The 26198-nt window shown below is 49.9% G+C and overlaps 1 protein-coding gene across 1 annotated transcript in view; it reads right to left on the bottom strand.

The window, feature by feature from the left end:
• Positions 1 to 26198, bottom strand: part of Rnf144a (ring finger protein 144A) — a 105333-nt gene that overhangs the window by 18672 nt on the left and 60463 nt on the right. Inside the window, exons 3-5 of the mRNA XM_042680847.1 lie at positions 20392 to 20537; positions 5031 to 5135; positions 4813 to 4873 (exon numbers count right to left, since the gene is read on the bottom strand). Of these exons, the coding sequence (XP_042536781.1) occupies positions 4813 to 4873; positions 5031 to 5135; positions 20392 to 20526 (301 nt within the window). The 5' untranslated portion in view covers positions 20527 to 20537. The remainder of the gene's footprint in view (positions 1 to 4812; positions 4874 to 5030; positions 5136 to 20391; positions 20538 to 26198) is intronic.

Genomic DNA, 26198 nt, shown 5'->3' with positions numbered 1-26198 from the left:
ATCTGTCTCTTCCCCCAACCCCCCAGGACTCAGCCTCCTGAAGTGAGGCCTGCATCCTCTCTTGGGTCCTCACAAAGAGGCCCCATGCTCAGACAACACCAGCCCTCAGACGCAATCATTAGAAGATGCACGGGAAGGAAAGGCGATAGCTGGATTATTCTTCCAACCAGATGCTTCATCTGCCTGTCTCCTCTCCCAGCGTAATGAGTAAACACAGCAGCAGGGTTTACCTCTAGACTTACACCCCAGTCACTAGGAAGCCTGATTTAATGGAATTAGTCAGGAGGTTTATTTTGAAAAACAGGATACAGTGCCACTCCTATTCCTTCACAATGCTGTCCAAAGCCATGTTTAAATAGAAGGTCCTGAACTGCCCTTCCTAGGCAGCCTGGCTAGAGTTTCATTGCCTGCTGCCCACCCATCCTTCTGTGCAGCCGACACTGAATTTTCATGAGGCCCGGGCACGGAACACAGGGGACCCAGCACACTGCCAAGCAGCCATCGGAGGCCAGAGGACTCGGCGCTCCTTTCAAAGGCCTGCAGCTAGGCCCAGGATTCCATGGCTGATATCTGGGCAGGATGTAACCTCAGAAAAACCTAAATCCAACTGAGGAAGCTTGGATGGTCACAAAGGTGACTTGCAAACTCCAGAGCTGCAGAGCTCTGCATCTGGCGGCCAAAGGATTTCGGCAAACCTGAGTGATGGACCAGGGACAGGCAGAGGCCATGAGAGCCCCATGGTCACCTGACACACCAGCACAGGACAGGCAGCAGCTCAGCCTCCAAGCTGTGGTATCACATACACGTATGCATGCACAATTACGTGCACATATGCATGTGTCCTGTGGGTTTCACGTTCCCCTAACACTGGGGAAACCAGAGTCCATGCAATGGCCTCACGCAGGGTGCAAACCGGGTAGAAGGCCGGGCGGGGATGAGTGAGCTTCGTGCACTCGGCCGGCTCTGAGTCTGGGTGGCATCTGCTGGATTAAAACCTGTAAGTGAAGGTTCCAGAGGACCTTAATTACAGAAGCATGGGGTGGGGCGGGGTGGGGCTCAGCCCCACTTGCTAAGCTCTGATCCCGTGTGAGCAACCCTGCTTCTTATCTGAATGTCATTGACGGGGAGCACAGGGGACTAGGCAGCGCCGGGCAATACAGGCCTCAGGAGCCTGGGAGCTGCCTTCCTGTCTGACCGGCTTCATGGACCAGGCCAGACCCACAGTATCTGACAGCCAACTGTCAGCTGTGGGCAGCTCCCACAGCCTCCAACCGCAGGACCCTTGTCCTGCCTGAGTGCCTGTCCTGCGCATGCCCTTCTATGATGGCTCCTGGTTGTTGTTGGTGGGGACATGGGGCGCGGGGCAGAGAGCTGAGGGGACACAGTCCAGGAGAGGTAGGAGGTGCATACCCCCGCGGGGCTGGGGTGCCAGGCTGCCTGCCACCTGGGAGAACTCAGGCCAGTGAGGGAGGAAAAGTTCTAGCCACTGGCCTAGCCCGGGAGCCCCAAGCCGCTGGCTCTGCCTGGCAGAACCTGTGTCCCCTGCTTTCGCCCAGGACTTTCCCTCCCCCCGCACCTGCCTACCTTCCCCCTGCCTTCTCCCCCTGCCCGCTGCAGGGCAGAGGCCCAGACTACCCACACAGCTCCTCACGCACACTTCATGGGGTGTCAGGCTCTGACCCATGACACAGGGAAGACGCCCAGGTCCCGCTTCCTGTCCAATGAGACCCTGTGAGCATTGCCTGCACACAGGAGGCGGCCTGCCTCAGACTCCCGGGGACTGCTGTGATCTGCCCAGCCTCCCTGCATCCCGGAAATCTGAGGTCTGGAGGGACCAGACACCCAGAGCTGGCCTTCTCCACATCCCTTCCTGCGTTCACACAATGGGAAGAGGCCATCTCATCTCCCCTTCATGGAAGACTCCAGGGTGTGGAGGGTAAGGGAGGCGTGGGGAGGGTTTCCATGGCAATGACTCCACTCCTGCAACCCTGACTGGTCCCATGGGGTTGTCACACATGGAGAGAATCCACAGGGCAAGATGGCCTGTCCAGGACAATCATCTGCCATCATGCCAACTGCCGTCAGCCTTGCTGGGCTGCGGGGTAGGTCCCAGACAGCATGGCTGTCAGCTCCAGGTTTAGATTTCTGCCAGCGCCCACGGTCCAGCAGCGGCTGCGGTGCGTACGCAATGGCCAGAGCCCAGGCATGCAGCAGGCCTCAGCCACGTGCTTTTTCCACAGTGTCTGTGGAAAACAGGGTCATGGCAAACCTGCCCTCGGCGTGCTCTGCATCTTCCAGAGCATATTTCTCTACTGTATTGTGTTTACAGATAGGGGAAATGTTTGCAAACAAGGCAAACAATGTGTTTTCTGAAATGGCGGGAGAAACAACTCCTAATTCCAGCCTCCCATAGATGTGTTCGTGGCACTGTAATTTGTGTTCGGAGCACTATAATTCGTGCCATGGCACAATAATCCATGTCATGCCGCAGTAATTCGTGTGTGGGAGACTGGAATTGTGGTTAATTTCTCAACTAACCTTAATGAAGCAAGCCCCCAAGAGATCTTTAATTATCAAAATGTCTGAAGCTTCAAAGAAACGGCTGACTTTTTTAAAATAGATTTTACTTTTAAAGCACCCCCCCCCCGCGCCCCTAGTCACAAACACTGGCTGCCACTGTGCTGCCTGCCTGGAGAGCGGGGAGAGAGGGCTCACACATGTGTGGGGGAGGGATCTCAGGAGCCGTTGGTTCTTATCAGAACTGTTACTAGTCAGTAGTGGGCACACCACATACTGCTTCCCTTCTCTGAGCCTTCCTTTCTTATCCTTTTCCCTTCCTTCCCTTCCTCTTCCCCTTCCCTCTATCTCTTTCTTCCTACCTTTCTTTTTCTGTTGAGCCAGTACTGGGGCTTGAACTCAGGGCCTGGGCACTGTCCCTCAGCTTTTTTGCTCAAAAGCTAGGAGTGCTCCACCACGTGAGCCACAGCTCCATTTGTGGCTTTTGGTTGTTAGTTAACTGGAGATACAGTCAGTCTTAGGGACTTTTCTTCCCTGGCTGGCTTTGAACTGCGATCCTCAGATCTCAGCCTCCCGAGTAGCTAAGGTTATAGGTGTGAGCCATGGGTATCCACCTAATTATGCTTTCTTAAAAAAAAAAGTCCTAAAGCTGAGACTCAACTTCAGCCTACCTTGGACCAGCGCCTCTACCGTAGATAGGTTAGAGAACTCCAGCAGCTCCATCCCTATGCGGCTAGAGGAGCTTCCAGACAGACATATGGACATGGAGAGAAAACACCCCTCCTTGCAGGTGGTCATGCAAACAGATGCAGCAGGGTGGGCACAGCTGGGCCTCGCCAGGCCTGGCCATCACTCCATGGATGTGTGAACCAGCCAGCCACCACCGGGGAGGGCAGGTGCTCAGGGAGAAGAGGAAGCCTGTCTCCCCACCGCCTTCCACTTCTGCTGGCCAAGGTCTGGGCTGGGGAAGTAGAGAGGTGTACGGGAAAATCCAGGCTAAGCCGATGTACCAGGGCAATGCAAAGACATGGTGGCAACTTAACCTCGCTCTTGGGCTTTGTGGATGTTGTTGGAAAATCATTGAAATTCGTCTCCTCCTAAGACCTCCTCCTCTGACTGTGCTGGCAGGGAGGGAAGGAGGTAAACATTTGCCTTCTTTCTGGTGGTATCTCCAAGCTTGTGCAAGGGCCCGGATGTAATCCAAAGCCATATTTTAACTTCCAACATTCTCACATTTCATTTAGACAGCACTTTTGCAACATGTCTAAGTCCTTCATTTAAAAAAAAATAAACCTTTAGTGTAACGTTTGTAAAATATTTTCAAGGGAGAGGTTTGAGGGGTATTTTCCTAACCTAAGTCGAGTTGGCTTCACTTTGATGCAAGATAAAAGAAAAAGTACTTTTAAAAAAGCTAAAATTAATAGGTAGGAAAATTTACCCAGCTGCATTTTAAAATTAATTTCATGTCATTGAAAAGTCATACGCTTATAACTCAAATAACCCCTCCCTCTCCCCACAGTTCCTTTCAAGATTCTCTCTGGATAATATTTTCAGATGAGGGCAAAAGTCCTAGAAATCCAAATTAGTTGATTTATACCTAACCATACTGAATTTAGCACTGTATCACATTATAGTTAAGGTATAAACTTCCACAAAGCAAATGATATATGGCATTTGAAGAAGTGGTTTTCAGGCATCATCATGCATGCCTGCAGTATCAACTAACTGGGAGATGGAGACAAAAGGCAATGCTGGAGGCCAGCCTGCACAAAAATGTTCATGAGGTCCTGTCTCAAAACAAGCCAGGTGTGGTGCTACGCTGGTGTAAATCCCAGCAAATGGAGAGGCAAGGACTGTGGTTCAAGGTCAGCATGGGCAAAAGGCAATCAGCGCCAAGACCCCTCAACGGTTTAACAATTCCAAAGCCCAGAGAATGTCAGTAATGCACTCCTCCTTTGCTTATTTTTCCTGTACTCTCTCTCTTTCTTGACTTTTTCATTGATGACTAGTGCTCTACCACTTGAACTACATCTCCACCTCCAGCTTTTTGCTGGTTAATTAGCGATGCCAGTCTTAACAGACTTTCCTACTCAGGCTGGCTTCAAACAAACCTTGGTCCTCAGATCTCAGCCTCCTGAATCACTAAGATTACAGATGTGAACCACTGTGTCTATTTTCCCGTAGCTTCTTATGGTTGTCAGCTGACAGATCCTCTTACCTCCCAAACAAAGTCCCCTCAAACAAGCCACATTCTGGTACATACATCATAGCTGGATCATTTTCCAGGCCACCTACCTCTTTCAAATTGTAGCTTTTTATATCTTTGCATAATTTCAGCTGCAACCATGCACTCGATCTAAAAGAAAAAGACATGAACAAGTTGTGTAACAAGCAGAGTGCAGGAATATAACTCAACATAACCCTTTCTGCGCCCTCTCCCCCCGGCCAGAAGCCTGGCAGGACAGGGCCTCCCACAATGCAGTGATCAACCACAAGCACACACGCACACGTACCTCACTCTCCTGAAGGTGGCCCTGTTTAGGACAGGCAGCGTCAGGACAGCTAATCGCAGTTTCTAGCCCTTCTTTGATCAAGAGCTCAACATACTGTTTCAGGCACTGGTAGAAAAACAGAAGAGAGTCTGTTAACATCTTTACTTCCTGAAAGCTGAGGACACAGTGATCCACTCAGAGAACAATCGAAGCCAAGTGCCAGTGGCTCACACCTGTCATCCTAGTGACTCGGAGGCTGAGATCTGAGGATCACAGTTTGAAGTCAGCCCAAGCAGAAAATCCATGAGACTCTTCTCCCAATTCATCAGAGGAAAGGCCTGAAGTGGTGCTGTGGCTCACATAGTAGAGCACTAGCCTTGAGCAAAAGGAGCCCAGGGACATGTCCAGGCCCAGAGTTCAAGTCCTAGCCCAGGCCCAGCCAAAAAAAAAAAAAAAAGATGGGTCAAGGGCTGAGCCGGGTAGCTCATGCCTATACTCCCGGTTTTAGTCAGAAGGCCGGGATGGGATGGAGGGATCATGGTTTGGAGCAAGGAGCAATTCCAGGGGAAACACTAGTATTTCAACCAATAAAGCTGGATGCGGTGGTGCTTGCCTGTCATCTCAGCTAGACGCGTGGCACAGGTAGAACTGGGTGGTCAAAGGCACAAAATACAAGACCGTGTCTAAAAACAGTGAAAGCAACAGAACTGAAGGCATGGTCCAAGTGATCAAGCGATTGTCTAGCCAGTGTGAGGCCCTGAATTCAAGCCTCAGCATTACATGTGTGTGTGTGCATGCACAACACCACCACCACCAGTCAAGTGTCCTATTCCTTATCATTTTATATTTTCCTATGCAGCTCATTACCACCCTAGGTTCATTCATTTGGTGAGTATTTACAGGGTGTCTGCTCTGCACGGGGTTAGCTCTGGAGGGTGGATCGTGAGCTGAGGCTGGGGGACCCTCAGCACAGCTCCAGCAAATCCACACCCAGCACCAGGGCACAGGCCGCCAGGGTGGTAGACAGCGAACCTGCTCACAGGCATGGCCTGCGTCCACCGGGGCTAAGGTCCTGTGTCTTCTGCATACTTTCACTGGCACCCTGTGGTTGTACAAGAGGGCTTCACTCTGACACATCCATAAATGCCGACAATGATCAGAGACATGTCCCCCGGCACTGCCCCTCACCCTCGCTCCAGCGCCGTGCTACGTTCTTTATCTTCCATCCTTGTAGTTAACCCTTAGAACACTGAGGAAAGGCCTGGCCATCTCATCATTCTCCTGTGAAATTCCACCACCCAGTAAGGAACCCATTGCTTTAACCAGATGTGAGCTCACATTTACTTGGCTGACACACACATGCTTTCCTGGAAGACCAAGTCATGTGCAACCGTCCATCATGGCATCCTGAGGGCCATTACTGACCCCTGACCTTTCCTGGGGGGCGAGATAGGAAAATCTGAATGGATCCAGTCAAAGACAAGCACAAGCTAACGGGAAATATTTCGTGGCTCTTCTCAGTTCTGATTTGCTCTTGCTTTATAAAGTATGCTAGCCTTAGAAATTCAATGTCTAACTGAAAGCACATTTTTTTTCCCTTTTTTATGCCAGTTCTAGGGCTTGAACTCAGGGCCTGTTATTCTTGTTCGGTGTTGTCACTGAAGGTAATGTGAAACATACTTCCACTTCTAGGTTTTTGCTGATTAATTGGAGGTAAGAATCTTATCTCTGCTGGGTGCCAGTGGCTCATGCCTGTAATCCTAGCTACTCAGGAGGCTGAGATCTGAGAATCACAGTTCAAAGCCAGCCCAGGCAGGAAAATCCATGAGACTCTTATCTTCAATAAACCACTAGAAAACTTGAAGTGGTGCCATGGCTCAAATTGTAGAGCACTCGCCTGGAGCTGAAGAGCACAGGGACAGCACCCAGGCCAAGAGTTCAAGCCCCACAACCGACAAAAAAACAAAAAAAAGAATATTATCTCATGGACTTTTCTGCCTGGACTGGCTTTAAACTATGATTCTCTCAGCCTCTTGAGCAGCTAGGATGACAGGTGTGTAACACCAGCACCAGTAACAATCACATGATAAAGAATGAGGAGAGAAGTGTCTTCCCTGGGGAAGCTCACTCCCACAGAGGACCAGACACCTCACAAGATTGTACCGGATCAATTTCTGATCACAGTCCCAGGGTGACGATGACACACACAGCAGCAGCACTGGTGTGGTATTATAACATAATTAAAGTACTGAGCAAATTCGTCAAGAAAAACACTTACGCTGCGTGCACTCCTAAGCCATTACCTCCTCCTAAGAAACAGACTACATTCCATTACACAAAGGCAGATGAAGGAAGGGGCCAGCTGCTGTGCTCCCCTCCACCACTCTTGTTTCTCATCTGCAATCTGGAATAATTTTGTCTACCTTAGGTGGAGTTGTAAAAGAGCCAAAAAATACATGGGGAAAAACATATGCTGAGTATGTAAAGAATAATTTCATCAAATATTGTAGCAAAGCAGAATATTTCCTTCATCAAAGACTCCAAGCTGGGTATGGTAGTTCCAGCCTGGAGTCCCAGCTACTCAGCAGGCAGAGCAAGAGAGAATCTTGGTCTGAGATCGATGCAGACAAAATGTTAGCAAGACGTCCTCTTTAACAGTAGAGCTGAGAGTGGCAATAGGTTTCTGTCATCCACCGTGTGAGGCAGAGGTGAATAGGAAGTTGTTGGTCCAGGCCAGACCAGGAAAAAGCAGGATGCTCTTAGAAAAGTAATGAACACACTAAGGGCTGGGAGAGTAGTAGTAGTTCAAGTGATAGATTGCCTGCCTAGTACATTCAAGGCCCTGAGTTCAAAACCCCAATGGAGTTCTGGATGGCAATTTCTTTAAAAAGTGGAAATCAAGGCCATCTTCGAAGGGCCATCTTCAAGAACCATTTCTGAGGGCCAAGAGGAGGCCCTGAGACTCTGCCTAGCTCAGCCTAGCCAGCCGACCGCAGTGGCCCAGCACTTGGATCACGCCCAGACGCACCTACGTGTAACCCATTATTGTATACGAGCTTGAGCTCGCGTAGAGGTGTGCGATGGGAGAGCTGTCATAACCACCAACATGAGGTCTCCCGGTGAGCCAGGGCACAGGACCAGGGAAGACAGGAGTGTCTCCAAATCTCCATCAGGGCCCACCCCTTGGTGACACAACATAGCTAAGGCATTAGATGTCTGGGTTTCAGGGGTGAGAATGGCTTGCTTATAGCCGTTCACAGCTGACAGAGAAACGGAATGTCTTGTTTGTGATGTGGGTACTGGAAGGAAGGGGAAGTGCCCACGGGGCTACTGGGAGTTTGCTGCTAGACAGACTCAAGCGAACCCGGTCCTTCTAGACGGTCCACAGAGCAGGTATGTGGTATGTGTGGGTCACAGCTCCCAAGACGGTAAGGTGGTACGCTTGGAACAATTCCTAGAGCACAGAACCACCCAAAGTGTCTGTTACCTCATCCATCTGTCTCCGTGACCAGTTTCTTACAGGTACAACCCTCAGCAACGAGATCATTATGACTTTCTTTAATTAAGTTTGTCTGCATGGGGTCTCTGGAGGATAATGGGATGTCTCAAAGCCGTGGAATGCTGAAAACTGTCAATATTGGGCAGAGCAGTCTATAATGACAGAACAATACTCTCCCTAAGAAGCAAAATACAATTAACGCTGGTATGAAGGCTACACCCTGGGGAAGAGTGTAAACACCATTGTTCAAGAGCTTGCATACGGCAAGCAGAAGTGAGTCACATCTGGATGAACGCTAACGCACAGAACTTGTACACCATCAGAACACAGCTCTGTGCAAGATGCACAGTAATTACACCCATTTGTTTACGGCATAGGGACGGATGAGTTCTGACCCTGCCACCATCAAACTGGCAGTGTTCTTCCAGTTACAAAGCAGGTCATGACTCACAAGCCATATTTTCCAATCTAATAGCAAAAAGATGACTTGAAATAAGTACAGTACAATAAGTAAACGAGAAGCATCTGCAACAATAAATATGCAGTTCCAAAGCAAAGACGAATGCAGTTCTCCATTACTGCATCAGCAGCTTTCAGCATCCCAGTGTAAGTACCAGATTCGCTGGGTCAGTCACTTTGTCTAGCTTAGCCCTATAAACAGGCATGAGAATTGTGGATGGTGTTAGGGGCACCACTGTTTTCTAGTTGTGAGAAAAACAAAAACAAACACAAGGATCAGGAAAGTTAAAACCCAGTGCAAAGTCAGCTTTCTAAGTCCAGGCACTCCGGCTTCAAGCCCAATTCGCCTAATTCCAAGTTGGAAAGCTTGTGTACTTTGTTTTCTAATTGCCTGCTTTTACTTCAGTGATGGGGGAGCACAAAGGAAGGCTTGACATTGGTCAACATGTGTAGCACTCAGAAACAGATATGCTGAGTTGAAACCCCTTTGGATAACTAGTTAAAGGTGTTTTTTTTTTTTTTTAATTCTAAAGAACTCTTTTTTGTGTGCATGGTGATACATGCTTTTAATTTTAGCATTTGAGAGGTTGTTCAAGGCCAGCAAGGGTTACATAGCAAGACTCTACCTACAACAAATCTAAAAAGAAAAGAAGAGAGATGAGAAGGGAAGGATAGAAGGAGGGAGGGAGGCACTGTTGGAGGTGTAGTAGTGGGAATGGGAGGGAAAGGATGAACAAGTTCAAAGTAGTCTGTTTGCCCATTAAAAATAGAACTGAAATTGTCTTAAGAAGGGGAATGGGATAAGGGAGTGTGATTGAGGGGCAGGGAATTTGGGGTACATTGTATGCATGTGTGGGAATGTCACAATGAATCCTCCTGCCCTGTACAACTAATGTATGCAAACAAACACTTCATAAAACCGTCCTTCGGACACAATGGTTTAGTATTCTCTGGTATCTTAGATACTTTTTCACAGGGCAAAGCATCACATGCACTTTCCAGCAGCAAGGCCTGACATGGTTGTTACCTAGAGTGCTGTGAACTTGAGCATGAGTCCAGACAGGGAGACCTCAGGACCTGGCATGGGTGGGTGATGCAGGCCTCACACATGCTCAGCGGAGGCTGCCCATGGCCCATAGCACAGCCAGGCTCTAACAAGGTAGCAAGGAACATTTTCTGGGTGGGATCAGGGAAGGCCTAGGAGATGGAAGTTTGGCCAGAGGGACAAAGCAATTCCAAGAAAAGAGGCTTCAGCTGTGTACAGGGAGGAAGGGGGAGGGGCAGCGAAGCCACAGAATGTTCCAGACATTTCATTTTCCACTGTGCCTTCCAACTCTTTGAAACCCAATGAGGAGACATCACTGCTGATGTGCACGTATACCTCCACCGCAGCACAAGTTCCCCGCCAGCAAGGAGTGGACCACAGAGACAGACCCACGGAGCCCACGCTGGCATCCAGTCAGAAGTGTGTCCTTGCTCCTTGAATCCCATTGGCTACTGATGACCCTTCCAACAGGAGAAACGCCCAGAAACTGGGCTTCCCGGTGCCCTCGTGGTTTAGGCTAATCAGGAATCACGATTTACAAGCTTTATGTGCAGGCCAGTTAAAACAAAAGCAGCCAGACCCTCCACAGCCCTGGGTGAGGAGCAAAGCCTGAGACCACAGAGCTGGGTTTGAATCCCAGCTCACCAGCTTTACCAGCTGTTCCACAAAGACCAGGGCCTTCCTCTGTCAGCCTCTGCCCCCAGGGTGGGAGGCCAATTGGAAGGTCCTAGAGCTTAGGACACTGCCCTCCAGAAGGTCTCCAGGCAGCACCCAACATTTCTGGAGCAATCCCTCCATAATGGCTGATCTGTGGATGTTTCACCTCTAGTAGATGTCATGTTCTTTGAAAAGAACTATTTATGGTTTATCTAAAGTGCTGGTAGTAGTAAGAGGCAATCAGTGTGGCATGATCAGCATGAGAGGATGATGGAGGGGAGGGCAGGGTGGACATGGAGTAGCCAGATGCCTGGCAACATGTTATTCTGCATCTCAGCAAAGGAGCCAGAGCCCTGAGGCCGGGGGCAAGCCGTCTGCACACCACTACTGCAAAGTGGCTGAGTGGCTGAGGCCCATGCTTTGCAGGCCAGGAAGGCCGACCCTCTACCTGCACAGCCTCCACAGGGGCTGGCGGTCAACCAGACACCAGGGAACCCCATGAGAGACTCGCTGTCCAAGGAACCTAGAGCCAACAGCCACAAGCTCCCGTGTCTCGTCCAACAAGAACCTTCAGGCTCGAGCCTGCAAGTCTGGTTTTACTCACAAGCCAGAGAGTCTAAACTATGAAGAATGTTCCTGAAAATTATGGGAATGAAAAAAGAAACATAAAGCTTTCTATGCATTACTCTCTGCCCTGCCAACCTGCAAACCCTCTGTCTCCTACACAAATGCGTCCTGTGCTCTCTGATACCACAGCTTTACTCCATGCCACAGCTGGCCACAGTGAGGTCACCACTGTGGGGAAGGGGACTTCTTCCTGTGTCCAGGACCTGCATCAGGAAGGACAGCTTCCCAAGTCCCATGGCAGGCAGGAGAGGCTTCCACGATGATTTCCCTCAATGGCAGAATACAAAATAATATTTTTTGAAATGAACTTGAGGAAATGGAAACAAGAGATTCTTTGGTGTTCTTGTTGCTGCTTCTGTTGTCTTTTCTTTTGTTTGTTTGTCTTTGGGAGGGTAAAGGGGGACACAGAAAGGGTGAGACCAAGGGTGAACAAAGGCAGCGGTGGACTCACTGGACACACTGTGGGAACTGAACTATACAACTTGCGGTGGGGATGGGAGGGAAAAACTGGGAGAGAGCGAGGGGAGGGGTAGTGTGGTTCAAAAAGAAATGTACTCATTGCCTGACTTATGTAACTAGAACTCCTCTGAATATCACCTCTACGATAACAATAAAATATATTTAAAAAAAATACCAGGCATACTTTGCAGATATTATCCTGGGTGCAAGCACTGGTTTTTAGGCCCACACAAAGTAGGAGCTCAACTGGTGGCTCATTTAGGCACTCCAGCACATTCTACAGTCCCCCCCCCCCCACACCTACCACCCACTTCCTTAATCTATTTAGGCAAAATCCCTGTCACCAAAAAAATCTCTACAGCGCAGTAGTCCGAAGTGGGATGGGTCTGGTCCTGTCAAGACAGTAGGGAGGGCTGAGGAGCCCAGCGCCCCACTGGGAGGGTGGAGAGGCTGCCAGCCCCCACTGTGGGTCAGGTGAGCTGTAGTGATTTGTACAGCTGTCATCTTCCTGGTGACACATGGAACTATGGCTGTTGGTGCCCAGTGAAGGTGTGGACATGACAAGCAAGATGGTGGGAACTAGCTCCTTAAAGAGCACTGCGTGGGAATCTGCTGGGTTGGGTGTTGGCTGGACTCCGGGAGAGTTCTGAGCTCTCCCGCCTCCCATGGGAAGGTTTCGTGGAACTGGGGACACAGGCTGGAGGATGGGAGCCCCGGGCTCACAGCCACTGAGACCTCCCAGGAGCAACACGCAGATGCCAGGGAATGGGCACCGACGCTGTCTATTCAAGGAAAAAGCCATCCGGTTCGATGCCAAGTCTATCCAAGACAGAGTCACGAGAAGGGGAGGCAGAGGGCTGGGCTCCACCACCATTGCCTGGCCCGGGCTAGGCACAAGAAGCACACAGGGGCAGGGATGCCAGGCACGCCAGGCCGTGGGAGAGAAGCTGCCAGGATGTCAATCATTGAACCTGTGCGTTTTGCTGCTTCACAGTCCAGAGATCTAGGCAGGCCCTTCCTGACTTCCCAGAAAGGGTGGTGGAGGACGGACTGGGGAGAAGGAGCCTCGGGAAGGGGGGTACACTGGCCCCTCACTTTTGTGTTTCTGTGGAAGCCACCGGAGCAGCCTTGAGTGTGACCAGCATGTTCCAATTGTTGCATATGAAACACACAAAGTCAGGAGGAGCTAAAATTCATATTTGATCTAACCAAGGATTTATCTGGAAGCCTTTCCAGTGGAATTTAAGCAATGCAATGCAAGCAGCGGGCATTACACGTAACAGCAGATGCAGGAGGAGCAAGGTGAGACCCCCCACCGCTTCCTCCTGTCCACAGAGATTAATGTACTCAGCACAGAGTTAGCTATTTCTAGATGGCTAATGGTCTAGGTAGCTGAAGGTAAGGAAAAGAACAGATAAAACCTGGGTTGGTTTTGTCCAAGGGTATGTCTGCATGAGATTGTGACAGGTAAACCCCTGCACAAGTTCTCAGAACTGGCAATACCCAAGGGTGAAACTGTAAGAGGGATACTTCACAGATTTAGCCCTATCAGAAAGCATCAGGGTTTTCCAGACAATGGAGGATCATCCCCTCCAATGGCGAAAACAACAGATTTATTGGGAGGGAGGGAAGCAAGGGAATAACTGTTGTTTTTGTATCTTTTTATTTTGTTTTTGTCTTGTATTAGTCCTAGGGCTTGAGTTCAGAGCCTCAAGCTCTTTCTTAACTTTTATGCTTAAGGCTAGTCACAGCTAGCTGGGTCACAGCTCCATTTTCACTTTTTTGCTGGTTAATTGTAGATAAGAGTCTCATAGACTTTCCTGCCCACAATGGCTTTGAACCTCAATCCACAGATCTCAGCCTCTTGAGTAGCTAAGATTACAGGACTCAGACCCTAGCACTCAGCTTCAAGAGTTTCATCTACCTGGTTCTTCAGCAACGAGGAGCTGCGAGACTGAGAAACGAGCCTGTTTGGATATTGTGTCAACAGTGGGGTGAGATTCTAGGACCCTACTGCAGTAGTCCTAGAAGGCTTCCTCATAGGGAACAACAAAGGCAGACTGGGGGTGGAATATTAACCTTGACCCAGGAAGATCTGCAAATGCCCCCAGGGCAGTGCCCAGCCCTCTGTGAGAAGTCGGCGTCTTTCCAGGACTGTTGTTAAGACAGGAAATGGGGCATCCGCCGGAGCCTGTGTGTTAGGAAACTAACAAGCACAGGTGTCTATCTTAGGACAGGCAGGGTCTGGAGAGGACAGCAGCTGCTAGGCTCGTCCCGGGGCCCCAGGGAGGAAGGCGGAAGTGGAGGGGTGTCCAGACTCCCTGGCTCTGGTGAGCAAGGGGCGGAATGGCAGCATGGTGACACGGTCAGGGGTGTGCACCTCTCCTGCCTGCCGTGGGATCTGGGAAGACGTTCTTCCTGACGCTCAGGTCCTGGACACAGGCAGCTGTCACTGCACGGAGGAGCATGAGGGAGCTTGGCTTTCCTGATGGTTCTTTATCCTGTGCTGGAAGGATATGAATGGTTGCTTCTGGTTACCTGTGCCAGAACCGTCTTCCATACTTGTGGTGTGATTAGGAAACACAGACGGCAGGCTTGTGAAGGTTGTAAAGCACCCTTAGGCTCTGAGGGGACTCCTCTGCGGGGTGTGGGGGGGTGTGAATCGTGACTGACAATGAAAGCCCTATCAAACTGCCCTCTTCACCTCATGTTCTAGGAGAAAGGCCTGTGGAGTCGAGGCACCACCCAGAGAACATTCCAGAGTAGGCCATTCTCCTTTCCCAGCAGTGGGCTCCTTCCTGTGGGATACAGAATTCTGCCAGTTCCACAGGCTTTTAGAAGCAGGGAGATGACCCAGTAGGGCATTTGGCAACCAAAGCCATCAAGAAGGGTTACTCCCCAATCAACAAGCTGAAGTTTTATAAGCACTTTAAGACCAGAGATAAAAATGAAAAGCTCTGGTTGAGGCCTGTGAGTCTGGTTGATAGAGAAGCAGAGGAGTCCGGGTGCCTTGTTAAAGCACACAGGTTGGGAAGGTGTTCTGGGCACCGACACAGAAAGACCACCTGGAGAGTCAACACTGGGGTGCTCCTCCACCTAGTCATAAGGACTCCCCATCGCTTCGCCTCTCAGACCACAGAAAAGGGGTGTGTGCCTTTGGAAGGAGGGACAGGTTGTCTGACCCAGGTTAGGCAGCGTGGGATTGAAAGAGCTGGCTGTGACTGTTAGCCTTATTCCCACCACTGGTCTTCAGATCCACCCAGACCTGAGCTCCTCCCTGCCCTGGAGCTCCCGAAACATAACTGGCCACTCCCTCTCTCCACCCAGACATACCTGGGCACAGACCACCACGGCCCCAGAGCTACCCACCTGGATAGGGTCAGGCACCATATTGCTCCCTCTCCCTGGAGAGATATGGCCTCTCTGCTAAACCTTATAATAAGTGCCTGCCTCTGCGTGGTCCCCTGGGATGGTCAGTGATGGATCTTAACCGTGACAAAGGCCCATACAACAGGAAACAAAAAAGGGGCATAAATGACCTTTCTTGTCCAGAATGGGAGGGGCCCAAAGAAGAATCTACATCCAATCAGAAAGGCCTGGGGCAGTTAGGGACCCCCTACTTAACAAATCAAAGCGAAGATGCATTCCCTCAGAGGGAAGGGACTAGAGACCAATATTTGGAGGGCTCAGTAAAGAAGCCTGGGGTGAAGGAAAATCGCCGCTCTGCTAGGATAGCAGGGCCTGCCGATTATTTTTTCTACTTCCTTTCACTTTCAAATAAACTTACTCAGTCTAGACTCTTATCTGGCCAAGAAAAGGACCACTACCCTAGTCGATAAAGGGAAGAGCTAGTCCTCAGATTCCCCCTGGAGATCCCTAGCAGGGTGGGTGAGGAGTCAGCCCTGGGTCCCCGAGCTCTAGGCTGACGGGCTGGCACCAAACTCTATGAATTACTCTTTACTTGTTGGCGTTCTCCTGAACCAAGAAGCCATTAGCTCAAGAACATTTGGAAAAGCACTTCCTGCTGCTCCCTTTTGCCAGGACAGGCTGACCCCACACAGAAAGATGGCAATTTCCTTTCCCCTAGACCTAACGTTCTTATCACTCATAGAACCCCTCTCCTGGAAGAGTGAGGCGCAGAGCAGAGGCAGCGCAGAGGGAATTCTAAATTCACAGTGAGGAGCACCTCACCCTTACTTGCACCTAGCTACATGGAACTCGGATACACCACAATAAACTATTGTAAGATGACATTATGTGTCAGTTATGGACAAACAAAATGAAGCCCTTTCTACCAACATTCCCACAGTCCAGGGTCTAGAACAGGAGGACACACTTTTACCAACTGGCAAATAGTGTGAGTTGAGGCACCGGATGATTAGAGTCAGGAAGCTTCCAGCAATGTGAGATGGCTCAATGTGGTAAACTGAGGCAATGGGATGAGCCTAGGAATGGAGCTGTGAGACTGTAAAGGAAGCCAAGAGCCGAAGAGCCCTGGGTCTCACTGGACCTTAACAAGGAAGAAGCTTCCATGCTTCGAGTTAGGTGCTGATTCCACCTTAAGAAGAACACTCTGAGCTCCCCGTGGGACCCTCCTTGTCCTCCAGCCTGTGGTACAGGGAACTGACCCCTAGTTGCAGGCCAGGTTCCAGACCACTGGCTGAACCAGTTAGTGAACCCATTTCTATTATCTAGGAGTACCTGAGGGTCGTAGAGCCAATGAGGCTGACTGCCTGCCTGGGAAGGAAGTGCCTCTGGGATCCACAGGAGTTACGTTCGCTCTTCCCCTCCCCCACCTGACAGGTTTGTAAGGGGAGAGATCTATACTCAACCACATGCTCACCACCAGGAGACTCTTCTGAGATGATACAGAGAGTCTGCTCCTGATGTCCACCACCCGGCTCCTGAAAACAGGCCTGAGCCAGGAACAGGCTCTGGGCAGCATATGTCTGGTACACTGAGGAAAGGCAGAGTGGACGGTGTGTCAGGCTAGGGTCATGCCTCTGCTCCCTTCCTTCTCGTAAGTACACAGGAGACCTTGGGGTGACAAGGAGGCAGCGTGTAGCAGTTAGCAAACGCAGGGAGCCCCCAAAATGAACCTAGAGCGCATCCTGCGGGACCAGTGTTTGTGAGAACACTCACTCCTCTAAAGCAATCCATCCCCTGCTCTTTTTTCCTCCTGCAGTTGTAAGTTCAAACTCAAGTAAATCGAGGAGGAAGCTGGCCTGTGGTGAGCACAAGAAGGGGCTTCAGCACGCACCCTTCCCTGTGAACTTCCTTCCCGTGCACAACTGAGCTTGGTGAGGCCTCCTCAGGGCAAAAACACAGCTGGCCTTTAAGGTAGGGATGAGGATGCCCAGCTTCAAAGCTCACAGCTGCCTCTCCAGAGCTACTTCTTCTTTGGGATCACTTCCTTTGGAATTGGACTGTAATTCTGAGTTAGTATTGGTGTGTGTGTACGTGTATGCGTGTGTGTGTCTGTGTATGCATGTGTGTGTATATGCATGTGTGTATATGTGTATGCATGCGTGTATGTGTGCGTGTATACACACAATGGGGCTTCTACTCAGGGACTGGAAGTCTGGGCATTGTTCCTGAGCTTTTTTGCTCAAGCTTAGTTAGTGCTGTACCACTTGAGCCATAGCTCCACTTCCAACTTTTTGGTGGTTAATTGAGATAAGAGTCCCATGGACTTTCCTGCCCAGGCTGGCTTTTTATTTTTTTTTTGCCAATCCTGGGGACTTGAACTTGGGGCCTGGGTACTGTCCCTGAGCTTCTTTTGCTCAAGGTTGGCACTCTTCCACTTGAGCCACAGCACCAGCCTTTTCTGTGTATATGATACTGAGGAATTGAGCCCAGGACCTCATGCATGCTAGGCAAGCACTCTACCACTAAGCCACATTCCCAGCCAAAGGCTGGCTTTCTCTTTCAGTATGACTCAACGTTTTCCCTTTCATCTGTCCTACCAAAGGTCTCTGGTTTCTCCACTGCCTGAGCACAATGGGGTGATCTGAGGACCCCGTAAGAGAGGGACCTTTGGCAGAAGGTATCTTGGCATTTGCACACACTGCTCCATCAGCCAACAAACAGGAGCTTCACACCACAGTGAGCTACTGAAAGAGGAACGACATTGGACATTTAAACTGTTAACAACCAGCTGTGGAAACAAATCACGAGGGCCTGTACTGCTCCTCTGCACTTGGATGGAGGCTTCCGTGAGAATGCAGTGTTCCTTGTCACCTTTGGTATTCCCTGACCTGAATGCAGCTTTTGGATTAGTAAGGATTGCTTATTTATTTAGACAATTCTCTAGAAGCAACCAAAAAAATCCCCCAAAACAAAAAACCAACCAAATGAAAGCCTGGAAACAAAGGCAGGAAGACTGGGATGTTTTAGGAAGAAAACACACAAGGCTCTGGCAGCTGGCAGGTGTCTGGAGACATGGCAAATGTGCAGGAAGGTGCTTGCAGGAAAGAGGGAGCGCTACCCAGTCAGGGAATCTGGAAAGGTCCCCTCTGGCCTGGAGAAGGGGGTTCCCCAGGAAGCAGATTATTTATTGCATCTCTGTTCGCCTTCCTAAGCTTCCTCTCGTGAAGCTAGAAGCCCCACTCACTGTGCTAACTGACTACAGCTTTCCCTCCGGCCGTTCTCCATCTCGGGAAAGTGTCCAGCCCTGCGGGCTTTAATGAGGTACATTTCTTGGATGTCAGCTCCAACAGCGAGATGGATTTACTTCAGAGTTCAATCCCTGAGGCTTTATTGATTAGCTATTATCAGCTCTGCACTCAGCTAGGTCTTGGAGGCGAGATGGAGAATGAGCCAGAAAGTCTTCTTCCCTTCAGAAAGTCAGAACCCAGCATCCACGGGAAATGAAATGATGTGGACTTCAATTAAGCCTGGAAGGTCTGGGTTCCTTCTCTATGAAACAGATGATGAGTGCTGAGCTCTGAGCCCATATCCCCAGGCTGAGATGCAGCCTAAGTGAAATCGAGCCTGCCCAGGAAGGAGCGCGGGTGAGGCAGGCGGTGGGAGAGACAGACAGATCTCACGGCCACACTGGAAAAACCCGCAGCTCCGCTCCTGAGCATTTACAACCACAGTCAAACTCAGAGCCAAGGGTGTGTTATTTACAACTTGTATGAAGACTTTTTCCCTGTTCTGTACTTTTTAAAATTACACCTGTGTTATTTTCTCCATTTTTAAATTGATTGATATGTGACAAAAAAGATTGTATATTTAAGGTGTACAATTTAGTCGTTTGCTTTTTGTTTTCTGTGTTGTTTATATATATATATATATATATATATATATATAGCTGTTGCTATATATCCCAGGCTGGCCTGGAACTTGTGATTTTGCTGACTCAGCACTTAACTTGTGTGTGTGTGTGTGTGTGTGTGTGTGTGTGTGTGTGTGTGTGTGTGTGTGTGTGTGTGTGTGTGTGTGTGTGTGTGTGTGTGTCTCTCTCTCTCTCTCCTCCCTCCCATAACTGAAAGCTTCCAACCTGCCACTGACATCTCTGAAAAGCCTTAGTAACCCAGTCCCGGCCAAAGTGTTCATGAGTTGACTTGTTATTCGATTCTAAAATCAAGAAACATTAAGTGGTATTACAAGGAATTTTTCTGTTTTCCTTACTCATTTTTCTTTTCTGTAAAAAGGCTTTTGGTTTATTTTTGGACACAAATCCTGAACCTTAACTTGTTGAGCGAGAAATTTTCATATCCATCAAGAATTAATCGTTTGAAGGCGGGTGGTAGCTTTCACCTGTAATCCTAGCTACTCAGAAGGCTGATGGGAAATTGGAAGTTCAAGGCTGGTCTGAGAAAAAAAAAATGAGAGTCTCCCCTAGCAAGGGTGATGGAGTGAATCTGTCATCTTCAATAAAAAAACATAATTTAGGAGGACTGAGGTCCCAGTATGGGCCAGGGCAAATCGTGATGATACCCTACCTTAAAATAACCAGTGCAAAACAGGCTGGGGGTATGGTTCACTGGTGGAGTGGCAGCCTGGCCAGCACTGAGGTCCCAGTATGGGCCAGGGCAAATCGTGATGATACCCTACCTTAAAATAACCAGTGCAAAACAGGCTGGGGGTATGGTTCACTGGTGGAGTGGCAGCCTGGCCAGCACAAGGCCTGAGTTCAAACCACAGCACCGAACACAAAACAAAACAGACAAAACAAAAATCATTCGGTCCCTAGGGGCCCTAGGTTCCCTCACAAGGGCTTCAGGGACTTCAAGTCACACACATTCCAGTTTGGCACTCACAAGTGAACCACAACGCCAGTCTCAGACATGATTATTAAATGAAGTGTGAAACAAGATGCCCTGTCAAGCTTTCTAAAGCAAGACGCCAGCTCCTAGCATCCTGTGCACATAATGGCTTCTGCAGCCCGAGCCGCCTTCACGGAAACGTACTGTGGTCATCTGCCTGACACAGTTCCTCCAGCAACCACCTCCTCAGAGCACCAAAGGAGACCGAAACAAAGGCGTGTCATCCTAACACCCAGTGCCAGGCTCTGCTTAAACCACAGCCGGGAGTGGAGAGCCAGGAGCGTGCGCTGAAACGGCTGACCCCGTGTGTGACCCGGGAGACCCTCTGAACTGGCTGATCCCCTGCACGACCCCGAGACCCACCAGGGTACAGAAGATGCACTGGCACTGGGCCAGGGTGGTCATCTGCTCCACCGGATACTCCCCGAGGCACAGCTTGCAGGACACCAGCGGGTCGAGGGCCAGGTCCCAGGTGGGCCGGTACCTTGCTGTGGTCATTGCAGAGCAGCCTGGAATGAGACACGCACACAGTCAGACCTCCCTCCGATGGCCTCCGAGACAGATGCCCCTCCCCGGCGGTGGAGGGGCCCAGGCTGCTGTTGGCAGGGAGGGGGCACTGGACTCTACTCACTGGGGTCCCCTCAGAGGTTTAGCCAGGGGACTGTGGGCAGGCTTTCTTGTTTTTCACTATTCTGGTGACTTTTCACGTCCTCCCCCTTGCCTATCCCTTCAGTATGCAATTAATAATTACTGACACCGTGTGTCAAGCAAGCACTTAGCTCAGGGAGGCAAAGCCCCGGCAGCCTCAGCACAGAACCTGTGTTCCAATACTGACTGCTATTTGGTGGGCCGTTCCAGGTCCCCCCGTCAGTGAGGCTGGTCCACAGCCCTCTGTCCCCGCACATCCCTCCCTTCCCCACTGGCTGCCCTTCACTAGCCTGGGCCTCCAGAAACAGCTCCCTCCAAAGGAAGACCGCTGCTGCTTCTCTTCTTTCCTCCCGCCTCCTCCGGCCAGTTCTCTAATTTAAACTCATGCCTTGTGCTTCTGAAAGGCAACTGCTCTACTCCTTGAGCCACAGCCCCACTCTTCTGTGCTCTGGTTTGCAGCCAGGGTCACACTTTGTTTTCGTCCAGGGTCAGCCTATGACTGTGCTCATCAGTCTGCCCCCCACATAGCAGAGATGACAGCGGGCAACACCACACCTAGCTTGTTGTTTGAGATGGGGTCTTGTGGACTATTTTTACCCAAGCTGAATTAGAATGTTAATCCTTCCATTACTTCCCCTTGCCCCTTCCCCACTCCTATCTGCATCTAGATTTAAGATTTTCTAGAATATCGAACCCCAGGATGGCATAGGTATGGGATAGATAGGTTCACTTATCAGATCCAGGATGCATAGAGGATACCTGAAAAATAGATCCTTCCCCCTTTATCTACCCAGGATTTCTCCAGTCATATTCTAAAGCACCAGCAGCATCCAGTGCGATTACCTGTTGCCTGGTGCTTACACGCTATTACCAGTGCTTGCTAAAGGCTTTCTCTCTTGAACCACGCAGTCAGTAAGCCTGGAGGGGTAAGGAAAGACAGACGGAGAAGACACATGTCCAGCCCACAGTCAGCACCTGACCATCCAGTGTTCCAGTCATTCCCAGGAGACTGCATGAACAAATCTTTGCACTGGGGATAATTAATATTCATACCTTGAGTCCCGGTCTCTAAGCCTCATATATTTATTTTGTATCTGAAATCAGTAAGTTTGTGTTTCCTCATTCCAGGAGCCCCTTCTGTCCAAACTCATGCTTCCCAAACTCTGGACACTGAGTAAGATTCAGTTAAACTTTCCTATAGAATTTCTGGCCCTGCTATCCAAATCTTAGGCCTGTTCCTTAGCTAAACTCCCTCTCTCTCTGGGCAGAGCAATGAAACAGATTCAGATGGCAAAAATATTCACATTCCATGCTGGGGTATGAGGTCACAAGACACAAGACACAAAGAAGATCTGTCTCATCTAGCCTTGTGTATGGAGCAGAGGGCAATGCGCTCAATGACAAGGACACATGCAAAGGAAAGGGAACGGAAAAGCTGACACCCAACTACAGCCACCAACACAAGGAGCCCTGGGGTTCTGGAGACTCAGGATGAACACAGGAATTCCTCACCCACAGATCTTCAGATGCAATTCAGGGTATGAAGTTAGCCAATAATACAAGGCAGTACAGGATTACATGCTGAATCAGTGCTAAAGATACTTGGTAAAGAAGACAACGTCTAGGTCAATGAGGCCTGAATTTTGGGGGAGGTTGCCTTGGGAAGAAGAAGTAGCTATCAAATCAGGAGGAAGTAATATCTACTAATAGCTTTCACTAGACCCGAGGAGCTGAGCACCATGCCAGTTGAAGAATGTGGTCAGACATTTGTACACAGTCTCTGTCTATGGCCAGCATAAACAGCAGCTTAACCACTGCTGGGCTCAGTTTATTCATCCAAGATCAGACACCAAGGTGGACAAGCTCATCTTCGGGGGATGGTGTGGGATTAATGGAGCTCAGGAAGAAGTCCTGCTCCCTAGTAAGTAGTCAATAAAACCCCCACAATGTCCAGCTAGCTTTATCACTTTGTAAGAAAAGACCCTAGGAGGCTGCAAAGTTCCGAAACCAGGCATGAGATCTCGCTGTCATTTAGGTTAGCTACTCCAAAAACAGGAAAAGCTTGACATGCCTTCTCAAATTCTATCAACCAACACTCCCTGGGTATTACTGAGCCAAAGTCTTTACTTAGGGCAAAATGCCCATAAGTTCTTGCCTGGGGCACTCAGTGGGAAGGGAGGAACCTGCTGGACCTGAAAACCCACCCAGATAAGACACAGTGGCCCAGGACAGAGGAGCAGAAGGGCAGACGCGTGAGAGGCAGGAGAGAGCGGACAGGGCTGGAAGTGGAGCACCAGCTATGAGGGTGGACTGGCCTCTGCACACTCTCAGAACCTGAGAGGGACCTGGTCTGCAGGAGGCCCCATCTCCACTGCTGTAGGACAATGGCAGAAATCCAAACGCCTCCAGGGTGGAACCTCAAGATAAGTAAACAAGCATACTAACCTGACTAAAGCAAGGAGGCATCTCAGAGGCTCAGCTGTCTGGGGTACAGGAGGCCATCAGCTCTGACCCCAAAGTGACGTTCATGTCAAACACTTCTCTGAACCTTGACTACAGCACTATTACTAAGAATATTATTATTTAAAGTGCCCTCAAGGATTTTCTTGGTCCTGTGTACATAGAATATTTTCTCTCTCTCCCTCTCTCCCTCTTTCCCTCTCTCTCGCTCTCTCTCTCTCTCTCTCTCTCTCTCACACACACACACACACATTTTTCCCATTTTAATTCCCCTATAATTCTTTCTCCAAATATCATCTGTGAAAGTCCACTGTAAAAAGTTTGTTGAGAATGTTCACGAGTCCTAAGAGGGCTGATAACCTTCATTGAAAGTTCCAAGGCCCCAGGCAGGCTTGGAGAACACTCAAGGTTGGAAGTATCCCTGGGCCGTGGCTGCTTACTGGCCTCTCTGCGCTGGAAGTGGGGAGGGGCAGGCTGAGGCTGTCAGTGCTGGGCAGGCACAGGGTCCCGTACGAGGAGTCCTGTGGTATTGCTTTCAGGAGAGAGAAGCCAGGCAGACCTGGGTTCAAGCTCTTTCTGCCACATGGTAATGGGATTTTAGAGAATTTCTTAACTGCTTAGTTCCCCCCCCCCCCCCCCCCCCCCCGTCAAAACCTACATAGAATCACCACAGGTGTGGACTTGTAGAGTGAGAGAAAAATAACATATTTAACATTTCTGGACATCTTATCAGCTTGGGAAGTTGGGAGAGAGGAGAGAATGAGGGAAGGGGTGACACTGGTCAAGAAGCACTGTATTCATAGATGGCTGTGTTAAACCCATGTATATGATTACCTAAAGGTAATAATAAAATAAAGAACTCGAGAATGAGCCGTAGATTAAATCCAGAAGAAGAGCTGTACTGAAGGGAACTGACACGATACATTTGTCTTTTAGAAACCAATGGCTAAGATCCTTGGAGAACCATACATCGGAGTCCCAGAAGCCTCAGATGGATGAGTCTGGGTCCCGCCCCTGCAGGACATCAGCCCAGAGGTCACTCAAAGTGGACCGCACAGTGGCAGAAGCCCCCTTGGGGGGAGAGGGAGGGGGGATGGGGACCGGGAGGGGGGATGGGGATGGGGGAGATGGGGACAGGGGAGGGGATGGGGACACTAGCTCCTCCAGGGTCTTCAGGCCCCCCTCAACCCAGAGGCCTCCAGCCTGGGAAACTCCAGGAACAATTTCCCACCTCATGAAGGCCCTACCCTCTAGCCCAGCCCACTGCCCTTTCTGCCTTGCTTGTTCCCAATCTCCTGTCCCCCAAAGCTTCCAAGCCAGGCTCCTCTTGCTGTTCACAGCTTCTCAGAGTGACCCTGGCCACTGGGAGGCCCTGACCTGTCTGGCTTCCTTTCTTTCTGGAATGTAATTTCTACTTGAGCCCCAAGGGGGCTCCCCCCGCGTCCCTAGGCTCAAGTGCGCACTGGCCTGGCCAGGGCTCTGGCACACCCCCACACCTGCACCTGAGGCAGGCACCTCCCCATTTCGGGGGTTACATCTGTCTTGTTTCCCATCCGGTGTCTGACAGTTTTCTATGCTCTGCTCAAAGCCAAGCTTCAGTCGGCAACAATGATGCAGGCAAACAAGGACGTATTGTGCAGGCATATCACAGAACGTCCCTACATACTGCAGGACCTTCAGACACGACACAGCTGCACCCTTGTGAGAGGAATTTGCTAACAGAATCACAGCACCCAGGAAAAGAAAAGAAAACATTCTACATTTTCCTACTGTGAATGTCAAGTCATAAGAAAACAACAAACTATTTTAAGAACATCTGGCCAATTACAAGATTATTCAATTTAAGCAATTTGGAATGTCTAGAAGCCAAGTCACTTTTGAAGCACGGTGGTATGCAGAGGGCTGTATGTGCACTGTGACACGAGACGTGTGTGCACACGAGAACGAGAGAGCTGGAGGAGCAGGCACCGGGCACCAGCTGAGAGATGAGGCTGTGGTTTGAAGCCGGCCTGGACATCCACATCGGTGAGACTTTGATCTCTAATTAACCACCAAAAGCTAGAAGTGCAGGTATGGCTCAAATGGTAGAGTGCAAGAAAAGCTAAGGGACAGCACTCATGCACTGAGTTCAATGGCACAAGAAAAGGAAGGAAGGAAGGAAGGAAGGAAGGAAGGAAGGAAGGAAGGAAGGAAGGAAGGAAGGAAGGAAGGAAGGAAGGAAGAGAGGGAGGGAGGGAGGGAGAGAGGGAGAGCTGGAGGAGACAATGCCCTCTCCTTGTAACAGCATAGCACACGGTCAGTGTAACATGGGTGAGGTCTTCCCACTCTCTCCCCCTTAAAACAAAGCTGGAAAGGAAGTCATCCCCAGCCCCACTTCTTGCTCATTCCACTTCCTCCCATCCTTGCTTGTCCTTCTCTTTGCACACCACTTTCCCAGCCCTCCTGGCCCCCAGGCCAGCATCTGTCCCTGGAGCTCTGTCTTAAGTCTCTGCATGTGGCCTGCTAGGTTTCTCTTGCTCCTTAGAACAGCAGCAGCAACATCCCACGGGAACTTGCTAATTTGCAATTTCCCGGGCACCAACACAGACTTACTGAATCAGAAATTGAGCAGAACAGCACACCAAGCTGTGTTTTTCACTGTGGGAGCCTGGCTCCCAGTGCAGTCCATCAACCAACAGTGTGGGGTCATTCTACTTGAGAGCATTTCCACCCACATCCACCTGATTGCAAAGTCCACATGGGATCAAGGTCATCCGATGTCCGGCTCCTCAACAGAACCAAGAGTCTGGGCTGCACTCTGCATATGAACAGTCACGACTCTGTGATCAGAACTCTTTCTGGTTCAGTGAGGTTTTCAAAGTTGGCAATATGTATGCTTGCTTCTCTCTCCACAACTGCAGGAGAAAGTTCTATGCACCATCCTCCTGGAAGGGGCTTGTCATAGGAAGATGATCCAGAATGCGAATAACGGTATGTGGAGTGACATTCACTTAACATGCCTTGGGTCTTGAGCTATCATTTGCAGACATCACTCAATTATCTGCTCAGTGGCTCTGACATGC

Source organism: Dipodomys spectabilis, unplaced genomic scaffold, assembly GCF_019054845.1.
Source record: "Dipodomys spectabilis isolate Male_0828 unplaced genomic scaffold, ASM1905484v1 ptg000066l, whole genome shotgun sequence".
NCBI lineage: Eukaryota > Metazoa > Chordata > Mammalia > Rodentia > Heteromyidae > Dipodomys > Dipodomys spectabilis.
This window is presented reverse-complemented; position numbering and strand designations above follow the sequence as displayed.